This window comes from Syngnathoides biaculeatus, chromosome 16 (genome assembly GCF_019802595.1).
Source record: "Syngnathoides biaculeatus isolate LvHL_M chromosome 16, ASM1980259v1, whole genome shotgun sequence".
NCBI lineage: Eukaryota > Metazoa > Chordata > Actinopteri > Syngnathiformes > Syngnathidae > Syngnathoides > Syngnathoides biaculeatus.
Genome location: NC_084655.1, coordinates 2510802 through 2528989, shown reverse-complemented (window position 1 = coordinate 2528989; position 18188 = coordinate 2510802). Strand labels below are relative to the sequence as shown.

Here is an 18188-nt window from a genome sequence, read left to right as displayed (position 1 = left end):
CGACCCGTCCACAGCCGCCTCCTTTCCTGTCTGGGCGGCAACAGGTATACTACCGTCTCACGTTCCTGTCTCGATGGCGGCAGGTATACAACCGCCTCCCGCTCCTGTCTCATTCGTGATGGGCCACCGGCCGCCTTCTACTCCTGCCTTGACGGAGACCAAGCCGCTGCCAATGCACGTCCTCGCCTCGACGGTAACGGATCCTCGGCCACCCAATGCTCACGCTCCTGTCTCGATGACAACTGGCACACAACCTCCTCATGCCCCTGTCTTGATGGTGGCCGCCTCCCTCTCCTGCTTTGATAGCGATCAATCCTCGGCCACCTGATGACCACGCTTCAAGGGCTACCGATCCCCCGTCTCCTCCCGACCTAGCCTCGGCGGCGACCAATCCGCGGCCGTTTCATGACCATGTCTCGGCAGTGACTGATCCCTGGCGGAAACCGATTCCCAGCCGTCTGACGACTACTCCACGGTGGCGACCGATCCTCATCCACCCCCCCGACCAAGTCTCAGCAGCGACCGATCCCCGGCCGTCTCACGACTGAAACTCAGCAGCGACCGATCCATGGCCGCCTCAGAAACCAAGCCTCAACGGAAAGCGCTCCCTAACCACCTCACAATCACGTCCTGGGAGGTCCTCGTCCGGAGCTGTCCCCTGCTCCCATCTGGTTTCTGCTTCGCCTTTGGGTTCCTCCTCGAGGACGTCCACCCGAATCGCCCCATAGGGAGCCTGGTGCTTGGCGTCCTGGCTGACCTCCTGACCAGCTCGGCTGGATGCCTCACTCTGGATGGCCTGGATGTCTACCAGACTGATTGGGTTTAGGGGGTTGGTGCCCTCCCCTGGTCCCCCTCCAACCCTCCCCCAGTCATGTTTGTGTCGTGTCTAGGATCCGCGCCTTGGGGTTGGGTCTGTCATGTACAAGGTTGGACCACGGGCAAGACGGGCATGGCCTGGTCACTGCTCCGAGCGGTTTCATCTGTCACAGCTGTTTCGCATGAGGCACTGTGATTAGTCTGTGACTGAGTATGCTTTCCCACATCCAGGCTTACGCCACCGTTGCGCCATTATAATCCAGTCACGCTTTTGTTATGCTCTTTAGTTGACTAATAGTTATCGGACATTGGTTCTTGTTTTTTTGGATACTGCCTTCTTGGACTGTGTTGTCGTGCAAAACTTTAGTTTATAATGAAACCCATTGAACATCTTTGAGTCCCGCATTCGGGTCATCCCCCACACCATTGGTTCGTGACAGAAGGAACTGGCCAGAACAGGACCCAGCAGGGAAAACGCGGCGTCGAAGGGGACGCCACCAGCCTGAGGATCAAGCATCTCCTATCCGGATGGGCTCCGTTATGTCATCCTCCTCTACCTTGCCTCCCACACCGCCCTGTACCATAAGTACGTCCCAACCACGACCCGCTCACCACCACATATTGTTTTGGATTCTGATTTTTTTGGATTATGAGGAAGACTTAAATTTATATGACTAACTACCTGATTCTGACTCGGATAATGAATTTGAAATTTCCTTCCCGGTGATGAGTCTTGAGGAGTTTGTTTCACGGTCCGACGCTTCCCGCTCCTGTATGCCTTCACCCGGTGAGTCCGAGTCCTCTTCCTCTAATCCTTTCTTCGGAAAAAGCAGTGAAACTGGACGAGATTTTCTCTTTTTTTTGGGGTCTGGTCTGAAAAATGGGGTACAAAACCAAAGTAGAAAGTGCAGAATGAGAAGATGTGCTATGTTAAAATTCCACCTTGGCACAGCCTCATCAAGAATGAAAGGACAGTGCACAAAAAGATAATTCTGTATTTTAAATATAGGGACCAAAATAACGTTAACCTTAAAACTGTTTGGGTGCATCGTTCAGATCTCAGCATGCATTGCAAAAGATATTATTCAAGCAATAATTCCGTTTTATACCAAGGAATAATAAATGGGTATATCATGAAATAGAAAAAAAAATGAAATAAAGTTGGAAGCATTGGCCTCAGAGTGCTGAGGACCGGGGTTCAATTTGCTGCCCCACCTGTGTGGAGTATGCATATTCTCACAGTGCCTGCATGGGTTTTGTCTGGGTATTCCAGTTTTCTCCCAATTCCCAAAAACATACTTTCATTGGAGACTCTAAATTCCCGCAAGGTGTGACTGTTGTCTGTCTCCATGTACCCTGTGATTGACTGGCAACCAGTTCAAGGTGTACCCTGCCTCCTGCCCGGTGACAGCTGGGATTGGCTACAGCACTCACCGTGATACTCGTGATCATAAGCTATGCAAAAAAATGGATGGATGGAAGTTGGAAGCGGCCTTTCAAATTTATAATTCATAGTTGGCTTGGTTTGGTTATCAAATTGATTCTTTATGAAGTTAACAGAACATAATTTTGTTGACATTTTCATTGTAAGTTTTGTAAAAACACAAATTGTTGTTTGTTCTTAAAAGTGTTCTGAAGGAAATGTAAATGCTGTAATCTGAATCTTTTAATGAAGTATGTAACTTCAATGGATAAGACCATCTGACCACAGTGCTTACGCCTGATGTTGCTCACAGTGGTAAAAGGGAGCGCTCTGGGGCTTAGTGTTTTCTGAAAAATATAGTTTTTCCCTTTGACATTGTTTTCTGATCTTATCTGTTGGATTAATTGGATAGCCATGTAACTTTTTCCTCAATTACATTTTCTTAGTCTAGTTCTTTTCTGTAAGTAACTGATGGTGTAGTTGTACACACGCCTGCCTTTGCTGCAGGCAGCGTGGGATTGATTCCTGCTCAGTGATGGTGTGGATATCTGCCCTGCTACTGACTGGCGACCAGTTCAGGGTGTAGTCTGCCTTTAACCTGAAGCTAGCTGGAATAGGATCCATCTTTCCCATGATCCTTTTGAGGATAAGCAGCTTGGATAATAGATGGATAGTTCTTTTCTTGTACTAAGAGTATAATATGTTTTGAGCTCTCATTATAGATTTCCCACTTTCCCAGACACGAGGCTATCTTTGGGGAGTCGTTGAATTTAAAACTCATCCCATTCATTCCTCAAAGAAGAGAGAAAAGAGGATGGGAGTTAGGGGATAAAAATCCAGCTCCTTTAATAGGGATGTTGAATCGTCATGTTAGAGGTCCCAGATTTAACTCAATGTTTAGGTAGAGAGAAATTGGTGTGTGGTCATTGATGATTATTTGATGTATTTTGGAGTTTAATTCTTTGAGCCACCGAATTGATTGAGAGGGAAAAAAAAATCTCTTGTTAAAGTATTGAACTGATGAAAAAAAAATATGTATTCTCTTTTTCTGTTTATAATTTTTCACCTCCATATGTCAAGAAATCAAAAGTCATCACTTTCCTGCTCTGATATATTGACACAGTATTGCTACTTCTTCTTTTCTTTTATTTTTGGTTTGTCCCATTAGTGGTCGCTACACCGTGTCATCTTTTTCCATGAAAGCCTATCTCCTGCATTTTTTTTTCCTTTCCAACACGAACTGCCATCATGTCTTCCCTTACAGCGTCCGTCAAGCTTCCCTTTGGTCTTCCTCTCGCTCTTTTGTCTGGCAGTACCTTCCTCAGCACTCTTCTACCATTATACTCACTTTCTCACCTATGGACATGTCCAAACCATCAAAGTTTGCTCTCTCGAACCTTGTCTCCAAAACATCCAATTTGACCTCTCCCTCTGATGAGCTAATTTCTAATCCTATCCAACCTGATCACTCCGAGCGAGAACCTCAACATCTTCATTTCTGCGACCTCGAGTTCTGCTTCCTGTTGTTTCTTCAGTGCCACCGTCTCTAATCCGTACATCATGACTGGCCTCACCACTGTTTTATAAACTTTGCCTTTCATCCTAGCAGAGACACGTCTGTCACATAACACAGCAGACAACTTCCCCCAGCTGTTCCTACCTGCTTGGACCCAATTCTTCACTTCCTTACCACATTCACCATTGCTCAGGATTGTGAACCCCAAGTATTTGAAGCAATCCACCCTCACTATCTCTTCTCCCTGGAGCCTCACTCTTCCCTGTCCACCTCTTCACGCGCATATATTCTGTTATACTTCGGGTAATCTTCATTCCTCTCCTTTCCAGTGCATCTTTTTAATTGTTACTCCACCTGCTCCCTGCTTTCAATGCAGATCACAATATCATCTGCAGACATCATGGTCCTCTGGGATTCTAGTCTCACCTCATCTGTCAGCCTGTCCATTACCACAGGAAGGGGGTCATCCCCGATGCAGTCCCACCTCCAAATTAAATTCTTCTGTCACACCTACGGCAGACCTAACCACTGTTCTGCTGCCCTCATACATGTCCTGTATTCTTCTAACATATTACTCCGCCACATCAGACTTTCGCATGTGTAGTGAAATTAGTGTTTTTTTCTTTTCATCTTTTCTGTGAAGCTTAAGTATTGCAAAGTGCCTTTTTCTTTTTCCTGATCTTTATTATTTTCTGTTATGCCAAAGAAGTGGAAAGGAATGTTGTTGATCGAATGTTATTGGTGTGACTGAGTACTCGATGATCAATTGGCACTCTGTCCTAGACAGAGAGTGCATGAGTGTTCTCTCCTCAGTGCACATTGTGTCCTGAAAAGGAAGACACCGCGCTGTGAATTCATTTCTCTTCACTTTGCTCTTTCCGCAGGTAAAACTGTCAATAATGAACTATAGGCAAACGGTGTCTTATATTGTTCACGTTCTGCCAAGCTTTAATTTTTGTGGCGCAAGGATTATTTTAATCATTATATTATAATCATTGCCACTTCCTGGCCCATCACACTTGCCTCTTCTACTCATCCTTCTCTCTCTCTCATTTTGTTCGTTCATCAACTTCTCAGAGTATTTTTTTATTCATCACACGACTGGCACCAGTCAACACATTGCCATGTCTATCTTTAATCACCCTTACCTGCTGCACATCGTTCCTATCTCGATCCCTCTGTCCGGCCAACCTGTAGAGATCCTTTTCTCCTTCTTTCATGTCCAACCTGGTTTACGTCGTCACATGCCTCTGTGACTTCCTGTATTTTGGGCTTCCACAACAAAGTCTCCTTCTCCACTTTCCTACCAAAAGACACACCAAGTACTCTCCTGCCTGTCTCTCTGATCATCCTGGCTGTAGTAGTGTAGTCTTCCGGGGGCTCCTCCTGTCCATCAAGAGCCTGTCTCCCCTCTTTCCAAAAGGCCGCACAATATTCTTTCTTTTCTCAGCTTCCACCACATGGTTTTCTGCTCTACCTTTGTCTTCTTAATCTTCTTACCCACCACCAGAGTCATCCTCCACACCACCATCCTATGCTGTCGAGCCACACTCTCCTCGATTTGTACCACGACCTTACAGTCAGTAACCTCCTTCAGGTTACGTTGTCTGCCCAAAATGTAATCCACCTGGGTGCTTTTACCTCCGGTCTTGTAGGTCACCCTATGTTCCTTCCTTTTCTGGAAAAAAAAGTATCCACTACTGCTATTTCCATCCTTTTAGCAAAGTCCACCACCATCTGTCCCTCAAAGTTCCTTTCCTGGATTTCGTAATTACCCATCACTTCTTCATCGCCCGTTTCCTTCACCAAGATATCCTTTACAAACTGCACCAATCAAAACTTTCTCTCTGTCTTGGATGCTCAGAACTACTTCATCTAGTTCCTGCCAGAATTTCTCTTTCAACTCTAGCTCACATCCGACCTGTGGGGCATAGCCGCTAATCACATTTTACATAACACCCTCAATGTCAAGTTTCAGCCTCATCACTTGATCTGATACTCTTTTCACCTCCAAGACATTCCTAGCCAGCTCTTCTTTTGAAATAACCCCTACTCCATTTTTTTCCCATCTACTCCATGGTAAAATAATTTATACCATGCTCCTAAACCTCTTGCCTTATTACCTTTTCACCTGCTCTCTTGGATGGACAATATATCAACCTTTCTCCGAATTATTGTGTCAACCAACTCCTGGGCTTTTCCTGCAATAGTCGCAACATTCAAAATCCCTACACTTAGTTGTAGGCTCTGTGCATTCCTCTTCTTCAGTTGACGGAGCCACTTCCCTCCTCGTCTTTGTCTTTGACCTGTCACGACCCATCGATACGGAGGTAGGACACATTTGCAGGAGTTGGGAGATGCAGAGGTAATTCAGGTTTATTGTTCCACGGTCGGGGATCGGGCAGGCAGTCAGGTGCAGCAGTGGTAGTCAGGACGTCGGGCGTAGAGAGTAGGTCCGCGGGCAAGCAGGAGTCGGTACACGGGAGATCCATCAGGGACGGCAGGAGTGTCATGGGAGTCAGGGTTACGGGGTCGGTCGGAGAACAGGCGGAGGTCGGTACACACGGGTCAGAGATACGGGAGTGGAGGAACGGGGCATGAGTTGCAATGATCTGGTGCCGGACCAGTCGTCCCCATGGTCCTATATACACCGGGGCCAATCAGCCAGCATGAGGCGCAGGTGTGCACCTCCCAATCAGCGCGGCCGCGCGGGAACCCGCACAGCCAGGGCTGGACTGGCCGGACCATGACATGACCCACAGTAGCTGAATTTCCATCGATGCCCTGCATTTGCCGGGGGTTGGGATTTGTAGGAATAATTCTGAATATAATTATCATACATTTGCTTCCAATAAAGAAATGCTTTGCTCTGCTCCAAATAATGTGGCAGCCCCCGAGCAGGAGATAGCACAAGAACAAAAACATCTAATCATCAGAACTGTTAGAACCAGGACCACCTGTTGTCTGTTAAAGAAATGATGACCACACATGTACTCAGCAATCTTCCACACACGCAGACTCACACAAACAAACAAGTACACTTTGTTTCCTCGCCCGTCTCCTTTTTTAACATCCATGTAAATAAAGGGAGTTTTGAAACTAAATAAATTGAGATGCTGAGGAGAGGATAATTAGAGAGTGCAGTGGTAAATTGTACGAGACAGTTCCTCTCATCTTTCCTCGTGAGGTGTCATACTTGAACTGGTGTCTTTCCTTCCTTTTTATCCAGTTTAATGAATTTCTAATTGGTAAACCTGACAGCATTGTTAACACAGGCCACGACTGAGCTGGTCTGGGATTCTTTGGACGAATGCTCATATTTGTTTTGTAAAGTTTTAGGACGGATGCCCTTCCTAAACACCTTCCATTTATCTGGGTTTGGGACCGGCCTACAGATTGCACTGGCTTGTGCGCCCCGATAGGGCTGCATGTGTGGTTGATTGCTATTTTTGTGATTTGAGCGCTCTATAAGGGGATTTAACATAAGTTTGAAGTCACCTGCCATGACAATTGTAGAATTGGCTGACAAGTTAAGCAAGAATGAAAATGAGACATGAAAAAGGGCTGGTGCATCTTTATTAGGAGCGTATACTGTACATTGACAATTATATATAATTTCTTTAAATACTGTAGCCAACATAATTATGTTGACGCACTCTCAACTGCGGGAAATGCAAGAAGACTCACCTTGCACAACTGTGGCTCTTATAAGGAATAGTTCCTCTTAATTAATTGTTCTTCGTTCCTGTTTGTTCTTTTTCTCAGTACTCAACATCAATGTCATACCAGGGTGGAACCGACTGCCGGAGAAAAATTCCTTGTGTGTCAAATAGTTGGCCATTAAATGTGATTGAAATTCTGATTATGAAAACTGGTGTAGCTCGAGATAGCCACAGAACAAAAAACAATGATGAGTATAATATGGTGTGTGGTGGTTGTTTGTTGTATGCAAGAAGAATTTTGAGCGACTTGTGTGTGATTGATATTTACCGGGTCTTTTCCAGAATAACTCAGACCCCTACGGAGATCAGACATTTTTCATCCCTGTAATTACAAGGGACAGAAAGTTGGTCAAAAAGATATGGCACCACAAAAGTAGAACTTCCAACTTAGTGAGGATAAAATGTGACTCTATTGATGGTTCAGCCATCTCTGTGAGACTAGCTCTTTTTAATATCAGGTCACTGGGTAACAAATCAATGTTGATCAATGACATCATTACAACCTATGGTCTGGACTTTTTGTTGTTAAATGAAATGTGGTTAACAGAAAGTAGCTGTAATACCATTTTAAATTAGGCAACACCATCAGATTTTTATTTTATAAACAAGTGTCGTACCGGGAAAAAAGGTGGTAGTATTGCTGTTATTTTCAAATCATTATTGCAAGGAAATTATACTGGGTGATTTTAGCCCTTTTGAATATCTGTGTTTTTTTAGTTAAGGGTGACCCAAAGGTTATCATTTTAATCATTTATAGACCTCCAAGATACAATGGAAAATTTATGGAGGATTTTTCTGAACTGCTGTCAGTTATTTGTACTGAGTACAACTATTTTGTCATAACAGGGGACTTTAACATTCATGTTGAATATAACAGAAAAAACATCCAAAGAACTTTCTGCAATACTAGACACATTTGACCTCTCTCAACATATTATAAGTCCAACTCACACTCAAGGTCACATCTTAAACTCGGTCATCTCTAAGGATGTTGAAATTCTATCGATTGACATTCAGGATATGGCTATTTCTGACCATTTTTGTGTATTTTTTTGGAATTACAGATTCTTCTAAAAGTTCAGACAACCTCTATCTCTATTAGGAAAAGGTACATAAATGAGAGTACTGCCACTAAGTTCATGGAGACTGTAGACTGTGAATGCTGAGACAGTTGATGAACTTTTGGAAAATTTCACCTCAAAAATCACAAATGCCATGAATGCTGTCGCTCCTGTTAAAACTAAGACTATCCTGAGGCGAGCTAGAACACCGTGGAGGAGCACAACGATGGTCAAAAGATCTAAATCGGAGTGTTGGAAAGCAGAACGCAAGTGGAGAAAAACTAAACTCAAATTGACTATGACCTCTACTGACAGTGTCTCTGTAATTTTAACCAAGAGTTAGTTAGACCTAGACAGCAACACTTTTCTGAAATCATCAATTAGAATCTCAACAATACTTGTGCTCTATTTGCTGTGGTTCACAGTTGACAAATGCAATGAGGTTGCCCATTATTTTAGTGAAAAAATACAATCCATCAGGCCATCATCTGAAGCCACCCAGAGAAAACTCTATTAACTTGTCAGAATTTAATACAGTTGACCAAAAAATTGTAGAGAAAACTGTTCAGCAGTTGAAATCATCAATGAGCTGTCTCCACTCAATACCATCTAACTTTTTCCAAAACTATTGTAAAGCCAGTGCTACCTGATTTGCATCAAGTAATTAATTGCTCACTTCAGTCTGGCGAGTTCCCCAAAGCTCTCTAAGTAGCTGCTGTTAAGCCTCTTCTACAAAACAGTACACCGGACGATTCCATGTTAGCAAGCTATAGACCCATCTCAAATCTCCCGTTCACAGTCAAAATTCTTGAGAAAATTATTTTTAATCAACTCAGCAATTTCTTAAATTAAAATGGTCTTTTTCGACAAATTTCAATCAGGTTTTCGAACTCATCACAGTACAGAATCTGCTCTTATCAAAGTCCTAATTGATATAAGGTTGAATACTGATTCAAGAAAGGTGTCAATTTTGGTCTTGTTGGATCTCAGCACAGCTTTTGATACGGTAGATCACAATATACTGCTAAACAGGTTGGAAACGTGGTTAGGACTAAATGGAACGGTTCTTCAATGATTTAGGTCCTACCTGGAGGAAAGGAGGTACTTTGTGACCATTGGAGGTGCTCGGTCTCAGCAAATGGGAATGACCTATGGGTCCCTTAAGGGTCAGTTCTTAGACCTGTCCTGTTCAACCTGTATATGCTACCCTTGGGTCAAAGTCTTCACAATTCTAATTTTGACAACCATCCCTATGCAGATGACACACAGTTATATTTAGCAGTGTCTTCAGATGACTACAGTTCAATTGAGGTATTGTGCCACTGTCTAAATCAGATAAATAACTGGATGAGCCAAACTTTTCTTCAACTAAATCGCAACAAAACTGAGACAATTGTTTTTGGCAATAAAGAAAAGAGAATTACTGTTAGTAAACACCTGGACTCTCTACCTTTAAAAACCAAAGACCAAGTCCGAAACCTTGGTGTTCTGATTGATTCCGACCTGACTCTCAACAACCATATCAAATCAATCAAAACTGCCTTCTACCATCTGAAAAACATATCTAGACTGAAGTCTTCTATGTGTCAAGCAGACCAGGAAAAGCTCATCCATGCTTTTATGTCAAATAGACTTGACTACTGTAATGGTCTTCTGACTGGAGTCCCCAAAAAGAGTATTAAACAGCTGCAGCTGGCGTTCTAACCAAAGCAAAGCAGTCAGAGCAGATAACTTCAATCCTAAAGTCTTTGCACTGGCTTCCAGTCAGCTTTAGAATAGATTTTAAAGTTCTGCTACTGGTTAATAAATCACTAAATGGTTTAGGTCCTGAATATATATGAAAGAAATGCTTATGGAATACAAACCCAGTAGAGCTCTGAGATCGACTGACTCCGGTCAAATAGTGGTGCGCAGAGTCCAAAGCAAACATGATGAAGCAGCATTTAGTTATTATGCTGCACACAAATGAAATGAGGTGCCAAAAGAGGTGACATCAGCCCCAAATGTGAATGTTTTTAAATCCAGGTTGAAAACTTTTTTCTTCTCATGCTTATTACAATATATCCACTTTTTGATCATATTACTTGCACTGTATCCAGTTTTAATTTTTTTTAGTATTGAAATATTTTTGTTTTTATCCCATTTTAAATGTTTTGTCTCTTTGTTTTCAATTGCCTTTAATCATGTAAGCATATTGAGTTACCTCGTATATGAAATGCGCTATATAAAAAAATTGCTTTGCTTTGCTTTTTTTTAGTGTGTTGAAACAAGCAGAGCAGGAAAGCAGACAGGTGTGAGAATTTTTGCTAGTCAAATTCATGATTTCGTTCTTTTATTTGTCCATGCAAAAATGCAAAGAATGAAACAAAATACGATTGATAATGACAACATATCACAAATATTTACCTAGAAGAGCCAGTGTGAGGTTGGGAGAATGAAACACTTGACCATCAACTTATACTTTGTTGACAACCAGCCGTACTCATTTGCCTTTCTCGCAGTGGTCCATCATCAACAGATTTTTTGAAGATTTTGCAGCCCTTGACCTTTTGAATTCACAATATTTTTTTGTTGGAAGCGTTCAAACTTTGCAATGAGACATGGTCGGTCACCTTGAGATCCTAATCATTAACCCTGGTGTAAGGTAATCGTGTCAAATGTATCTTCAGCACGGAAATCATGAACTTATTAATCTGCATCTCGACATCTTTTGGGTCCTTTTTAAAAATGCCTGAGAAAATTCGATTATCACGCATGTTTCAGAATTGAATGTCCAGCGTGTTTTTCACGATTTTATGATCCAATTTGAGGGATTGTAATTCCGCTGATGTTGATCTAAGCGCAGCATTATCTAATCTTAGCTCTTTGGCCTGCTGCTGTGTAAACGCAGCATTTTTTGAGTTCATTGATCTAAGAGGAGGACAAACACCTGCATCTCTGTTGAGACGTAAATCGTCTGTCAAAGTCCACAAATATGACTTTTTTCTCTTCAGCAGCTATTCAGCGCGGGAGTTGGTATTCTCCATGACAGATAAATTGGCGTTAAGGGAGCTGTGAGAATCTCAAATATCTCCCTGCGAGGTAAATTTCCGCCCTTAGCGAAGCTTGTGAAGGAGGGGAAAAAAAAGAAAGTGAAAAACTACCGCTGAAAAAGAAAAAAATATATTTCTTTTATAGTACCTGCTTTTTCCAGATCTATGCAACATACACTGCCATGTTTTTGTCTTTGGAAATCACGCAATCACTCGTCTTGTCACAGGATACTCTCTCTGACCCTTAAATTCCTATTAAACAGGTCATGAATATTTATGCTAAAAAAATGAAATCTCCCTGTTGGATCCCAAAGATTTGAGAATCCTAAATCTCCCTCTCTCTCTCTCTCTCCTCTCTCTCTCTCTCTCTCTCTCTCTCTCTCTCTTCTCTCTCTCTCTCTCTCTCTCTCTCTCTCTCTCTCTCTCTCTCTCTCTCTCTCTCTCTCTCTCTCTCAGCTCCAGAAGGGCAAGGTGAGAGAAGAACAGTTAGAGGACATAATTCAAGCCTATAAGAAGATTCACTTGGAGAAAAGCAATGTCCAGAGAGATCTTGACAAGATGGTTGACAAATGCATAATGTGTAGTTTTTTGTGGCTCTTCTCAGTCTGGGTACTGCTTCAACGTACTCTATTTTATATTTTAGACCACTCTAGCAGAGCAGCATCTGGAGCGAATCTGCAGTCTGGAGTCAGCTCTCAGACAAAGAGAAACTTCCTTTCAAAAACTCAATACTAAACTCCAGAACAAAGATGTACATCAAGCTCAAGCGCATGCCAGCCTGGTTGTGCCCAGAGGTAAGTTGGGAGCAAGAGCATCCAGCGACTCAATAAGCTCTCAATATTCCATGCAGAATTGATGTTAGGTACATAGTGTCTATAGTACCATGAGTGACGTGGGTTGGATTGGAGGCCAATGTTTCTGAGCAATATAAACTGTATGTGCTAAACATTTAATAAATTGTGTAATCCATACTTATCCTTTTGTCTGTGTGATGTTAATAGACGGTCACTTGCCAATGCTGCAGAGCTCCCGCAGTCTGGATGCTCTCTCAGACGTAAAGCTGCAGCGTCTCGAGGCTGAGTTGGAGGGAGCACTGCATCAGGTGAAGGGAGCATGTCAGAGAGAGAAGGAGCTGAGAGGTGAGCTTCAGAGACTGCAGAATGAAGTAGCCCAGGTCCAAGAGGTGCAGAGACACAAAGAGGTAGGCTCAGCATGAAGCGAGGATGAAGATAGGTTGCATCAAACTTTTAGAACTGGTCAGGGATTTTCGTAAAATCTACTCTGAGGAGGGATATTAAAAGCAATGAGAATAAAAAAAAGATTGTAATACAGAGAATTATGTATAATTTACAAATGAAATAAATATTCATATGACAGCAGTTGCGGGTATAAGACGAAAAAGTAAATGGCCCAAAATGAAAATGGATTCAATAGCTATCAATCTGTGTCATTTTCCTTCTTCTTCTTGTTGCTTGTGTTCTAGAATTCTAATACACATATCAGGAATTCTGTTTATTGGGTGCTCAGGTATAGAGTGTTAAAAGCTTACGTCCATGCTACCCTGAGAATGCCCGATCTCGGAAGCTAAGCGGGTTTGGCCCTGGTTAGTACTTGGATGGGAGACCGCCTGGGAATACCAGGTCCTGTAAGCTTCTCTCCCTGGCTGAATCCAGAAGGGTTGCATCAGGAAGAGCATCCGGCGTAAAACTGTGCAAAACAAATATATGTTCATCTAAGATGACACGCTGTGGCGACCCCTAACGGGACAAGCTGAAGAAAAGAAGAAGAAAAAGGTGTAGAGATTTTAAAAAGGCTGCCACACACAGAGCAATGCAGCCAAACCTGACTGAACTATCGCACAGGGTGTGCAGAGTTTGGCAATAGTTTTCATGAGTGGACATAAGTACAGTCAGTACAATTTATTGTATGTGGACCATCAAACGCCTATAGGGTTTGACGTCGTTCAGGGTGTCCATAATATATAGGCTATATAATCGATCAAAGTACAAGGCTGAGTCGCCAACTAATATTTTTATTTACTTTTTGCAACTGTCTTGTTGAATCAAGTTTGAGAGCATAGCACAGAGTACTACTCCAGGCCCAACTGTTGTCTTCCATATTAAAAACAAGATGTACAAATAATTGTGGCTGTCATTTCTTTTTTTACATTTAAATGTGCAGAGTATATATACTGTTGCAGATGTCAGAGCTGCTGTGCCCTCTCAAAAGAGGATTTGATTAATTGGAACAGAATCAGAGGCTTTCTGTGATTTCTGTGTTCTGGGGGCCCATCACATTTGGAGAGACTGTAGCCTCTGTTCATTCCTGATTGAGCACCTTTTTGGACTGGAGAAAATTTAATTGCATGCTAGCTCAGTACATCAGCAAGCACTGGGATACAATCTATAGTGATGGTTAGGCAGAGTATGGGTGCTGCTTTTGTATTTGTATGCATGTATGGCTCTGAGGAAAGTAAATCTGTGTGTATAAATCTGAAAATCAGGCTTTTGTGCCAAGAGCTTGTCTTTTTATGTAGTCTTGGTTCTCATGTCATTTCACCACCTTTTCTTGAGACAACGATAATTTAAAAGGAAGGCAAAGAAAAAAAAATGAAGTAACGCCATTTGCCACAATGGAATAGAATCCATAGACAGCAGTGGTTTTCAAACTGGGGAGGGGTGCAACATAACAGGGGGCGGAGCGGATTGTTTCAATTCAACAACTTTTCAACACCGCCCCCCTGTAATTTTTAGCGCTATCACCCGACGTTGAAGAAAATTTCAAGTGGGGGTGGTTCTCCAAAAAGAGGGGGACACCTAAAAAGTTTTGAAAACCACTGACAGAGTATGAGGGAGTTAAAGTTGGATTAATCTGGTTTGTCACATTGGACTTCTGTCATTTTGAACACTACTGTACATACAGAGTAATGAAGAATCAAATATTTTTATCTCTCTGAAGCAGGAGTTGGCCCCACACTGTGAACACTGTGATGTTGAATGGATCAAAAAAGCCGGGGATGAACAGTAAGTTCTGGATTTGACACTTGACTATTGGAATGCATAGGTATTATTTTGGGTCAGCATCTTGTTCCATTTCAGAGTTAATCTTGCATTGGCCTACACCATGCTCACAGAAGAGTTGGGTCATATCCGGAAATTGACGGTGAAACAAACCAACCTTCTGCGTCAAATCCCACAGGAACCCAGTAGGTGCCTACCACTGCAAAGTACAGTTGATGTTCAGTTATATCTAAAACCAGATGCCTGAAAAAGGGTTTAGATAGGCAGAAATAAAAAAATAATCAGTACTCATATGAATGAGTATATTCTTAAGCCTTTCAACCATTTCCCATTTTCCATTTAATATTTCAGGAATGATCATGAAAGAATGGGTTTTTACATAATGTAGAATGCTTTAGTCAGTTTGAGCTAGTCAGCAATCTAAGGTTAATCTTTTTTTAACCATAGAACCCCACAGGTAGTTGGTGTATTTTATTTACTTTTCTTGACCACCATATTTTAAAGCATTGTTTTAATTGCCTGTGTGTATTCTCCCACTTTCCAGTTTGTCATCCTTCCTCTGCACCTCTTTGTCTCTCCTCCACCCCACCCCAGTGTTTTTCCCTCTCCCCTGAGAGGCTGTTGCCATCCCCCCAACTTCCCCTGCATTATGGCCCTGCCTCCTACTCCCATCAGCAAACCAGCAGCAATCTTCGAGCAAAGTTCCAGGGTCGCCGCAGTTACTCTGAGGTAAATTAGTACCTAGTATTGCTGGATTTGATGGAACATAAAGTAGTTTCACTTTTTGAGTGTTTAAAATGGTCCGTCCTAGGTTTCTGACCCATCAGCTATCAAGAGAATCCTACCTCACCTCACGAGACATCCAGTATCCACCCTTCCCAAACCCAGGTCCCTCTATGGGGAGATGCACGATTGTGAACAATCCAAATCCCATCTCCAGACTCCGTTGGTAGGACTAGTCAGACCCGCATCAGCTCACGGACCTGGTGGGGAACGGAGAGTAAGATCAGAGAGAAATGGAGCCAGTAGTCTGAGCAGTAGTCCTTGTCATCAGGCGCTGGATCTTGGCTTTCCTTTGACTACTGAGGTGCAGCGGAAGCAGTCAACCTGTACTTGATTCATAATGTTCATTGTTAATGTTCTTCTGTAATGCCCATCTTGTCTAGGCACAAAATCTCTGTCACTTGGATGATCGACCAGAGCCTACTCCACTGGTGACTCCCCAGCACTCATCAGATGATGAAGAGGTGAAGCCACTGAAAGTGAAGCTTGCCGCCTCCCAATAGTTTTTTTTAAAGCATGCAAAACTTAACAGCGTTGATCTTTGCAGGATGTTGGAACTTATCTCTCGGTCGCCATCAGTCCTTCTCAAACACTTGGATCCTTATCACTTGAGGAAAAGACACTCCACCCCTTGTTCTTATCTCAGAGGGAACTTGGCCAAATTCCATCTCTCTCAGCCCCTGAGGGTTCCACCACACTCTCCTGCCATCTGCCTACCTACATGAGCACTGAACATGCTCAGTCATGGCCCTCCATCAATGTGAGTATAAGCCAGTATCTCTCCCTTGCACTCTCTCTCTCTGAAACAGCAGATGTCTCTAGTAGTAGGAAGGCCCCAGGAAATAGATAATTCCCAGATTTTGATTGAGTAGAGATATCCAGCTGCCTATCCTCACAAGTGTCACGGGGCGTGCTGCACCCTATCTCAGCCGTCAACAGGCAGGAGAACAGGCTACACCCTGGACTGGTTGCCAGCCAATCGCAGGCCACATAGAGAAAAACAGCCGCACTCACAAACACACCTAGGGGCAATTTAGAGTGTCCAATTAATGTTACATGTTTTTGGGATGTGGGAGGAAACCCACGCAGGCACGGGGAGAACATGCAAACTCCACACAGGCAGGTGCGGGATTGAACCCGGAACCTCAGAACTGTGAGGCCAACGCTTTCCAGCTGAACCTGAGTAGATACTTAAAACAAATTTCAGTTAAATTTTATTTAAATCAACTATAAGAAATAGTGAACTGCTGTCATGAAGTTCACCTGAACATTTTTGGTGTGAGTAAAAAAACTTATAAAAAGGAACTGCTAACACTTCCAAAATCTCACAATTTAATGAAGCTGTAAAATTGGTTATGTCATTCATCAAGTTTATGTTCCCATTTTAATTGAACTTTGATCTAATTTTATTTTTCATTGAGATTCAATATTTTTGAAGTTGACATCTTTCTCTACCTGCAGTTATTGATGGAGTCGGATGATAGTGCTGTGCGAAGCTGTCCTCTGTGTCACCTGACCTTCCCAAGTGGTTACCCAGATGATGCCCTCATTAGACACATTGACTCCCACTTGGAGAACAGCAAGATCTGACTCTCCTAATAACCACCATTTCCAATTAGACCTTTTTGTTTGGCAAGTTTACAGACGTACAGCAATAGTGCATAGTCATGAGTTTACAAATTTTGAACAGGGCTTTTATCTTTTTGTCAAATCTCAAAAAGCAAACCAGCAACTAAATTCTGTACAGGCTTGTTTGTTGCTTTTATTTTCTGATTATAAATCTTTTGATTGAGTTTTTTTCACTAAGGTCATCCATATACATTATTTTTTAGTGTATGCCACCAAAACTATCAGAGGCTTGATGATCAATATCTAGTTGAAGGGGGGGAAAAAGCAACAGCAACAAAAGTAATTTCCACTTTTTGGTGTTAATAGAAGTGCCTTGGTTAAAACTAAATTTACCTTTTTTTGGGGGAGATCTAAAGAACATTTTATCGTGGTATTTGTGGGACTATATTACTGAACACACTGCTACTGTTCTGAATGTAAGCCTTTATGTTTGGATTTGAGTTTGAACATGACCAACTTGTCTTTGTGCTGTATTTAGTTAAGTCTACAAAAACCCAAATCATTGCCTTCATGTCTTTAAGGTTATTATTTAGCGAATTATAGAGAAATGCATGATTGAATTATTGACCGATGCTATCATAATAAACTTCAAGTGTGCCGTTATATACTTTGTCACAACAATGAATAAATATGTGCTAATACTTAAATGATTTTTTTTCATTAGCATTGCATTTTATGACGCTAGAGACCAAAGAATACTGTAGTGTCATGATACTGTGCATGTCCAGTTGCTCCGGATCCATTCATGATTGAAATAGTAGTGACTCAAAGTGACTGCCAGGGGTCTCAAACTACCTCTCCACCCTGTGCTTGTGTATACCAGCCACTATCTTAATACTGAAGATTTTCCAAGACAAAAACATTACAGTAAGCGTTCTAGGAAACCCCACAATAAACAAAATCTACAAAGTATGAACTTATTATTGTACCTTTTGATAAATTGAGTTTCATAAGTAGAATTCAATATTTAAAGGCTACTGTCATGAAATGGAAGATTTTTAGTATGTTATTAATGAAAAAACGTCAGCCAACATAGGCCAATGCGGTTTTTCACCACAAAACATGATTTTGACATACACAGCTTTTTGCAACTCCTGCCATGAAAATCCTCTCGAGGGATTTGCTTTCGAGAAGAAGCAGGAAGTGATGTAAAGGACAGCGGCGCCCCCAAGTGGACTCGTTTGTT

The 18188-nt window shown here is 42.3% G+C and overlaps 1 protein-coding gene across 8 annotated transcripts in view; it reads left to right on the top strand.

The window, feature by feature from the left end:
- Positions 1-17193, top strand: part of LOC133514969 (TANK-binding kinase 1-binding protein 1-like) — a 50391-nt gene extending 33198 nt beyond the window's left edge. For 5 of the 8 annotated variants that reach the window (XM_061847128.1, XM_061847127.1, XM_061847129.1 and 2 more), the window contains 10 exons: positions 12027-12131; positions 12214-12364; positions 12572-12771; positions 14529-14593; positions 14669-14775; positions 15135-15319; positions 15402-15677; positions 15757-15837; positions 15921-16133; positions 16835-17193. In XM_061847128.1, coding sequence (XP_061703112.1) covers positions 12027-12131; positions 12214-12364; positions 12572-12771; positions 14529-14593; positions 14669-14775; positions 15135-15319; positions 15402-15677; positions 15757-15837; positions 15921-16133; positions 16835-16963 — 1512 coding nt within the window. In that variant the 3' untranslated portion in view covers positions 16964-17193. The remainder of the gene's footprint in view (positions 1-12026; positions 12132-12213; positions 12365-12571; positions 12772-14528; positions 14594-14668; positions 14776-15134; positions 15320-15401; positions 15678-15756; positions 15838-15920; positions 16134-16834) is intronic. The other 3 variants (XM_061847130.1, XM_061847132.1, XM_061847133.1) reach the window with 3 other exon arrangements.
- Positions 17194-18188: the final 995 nt, after the last annotated feature.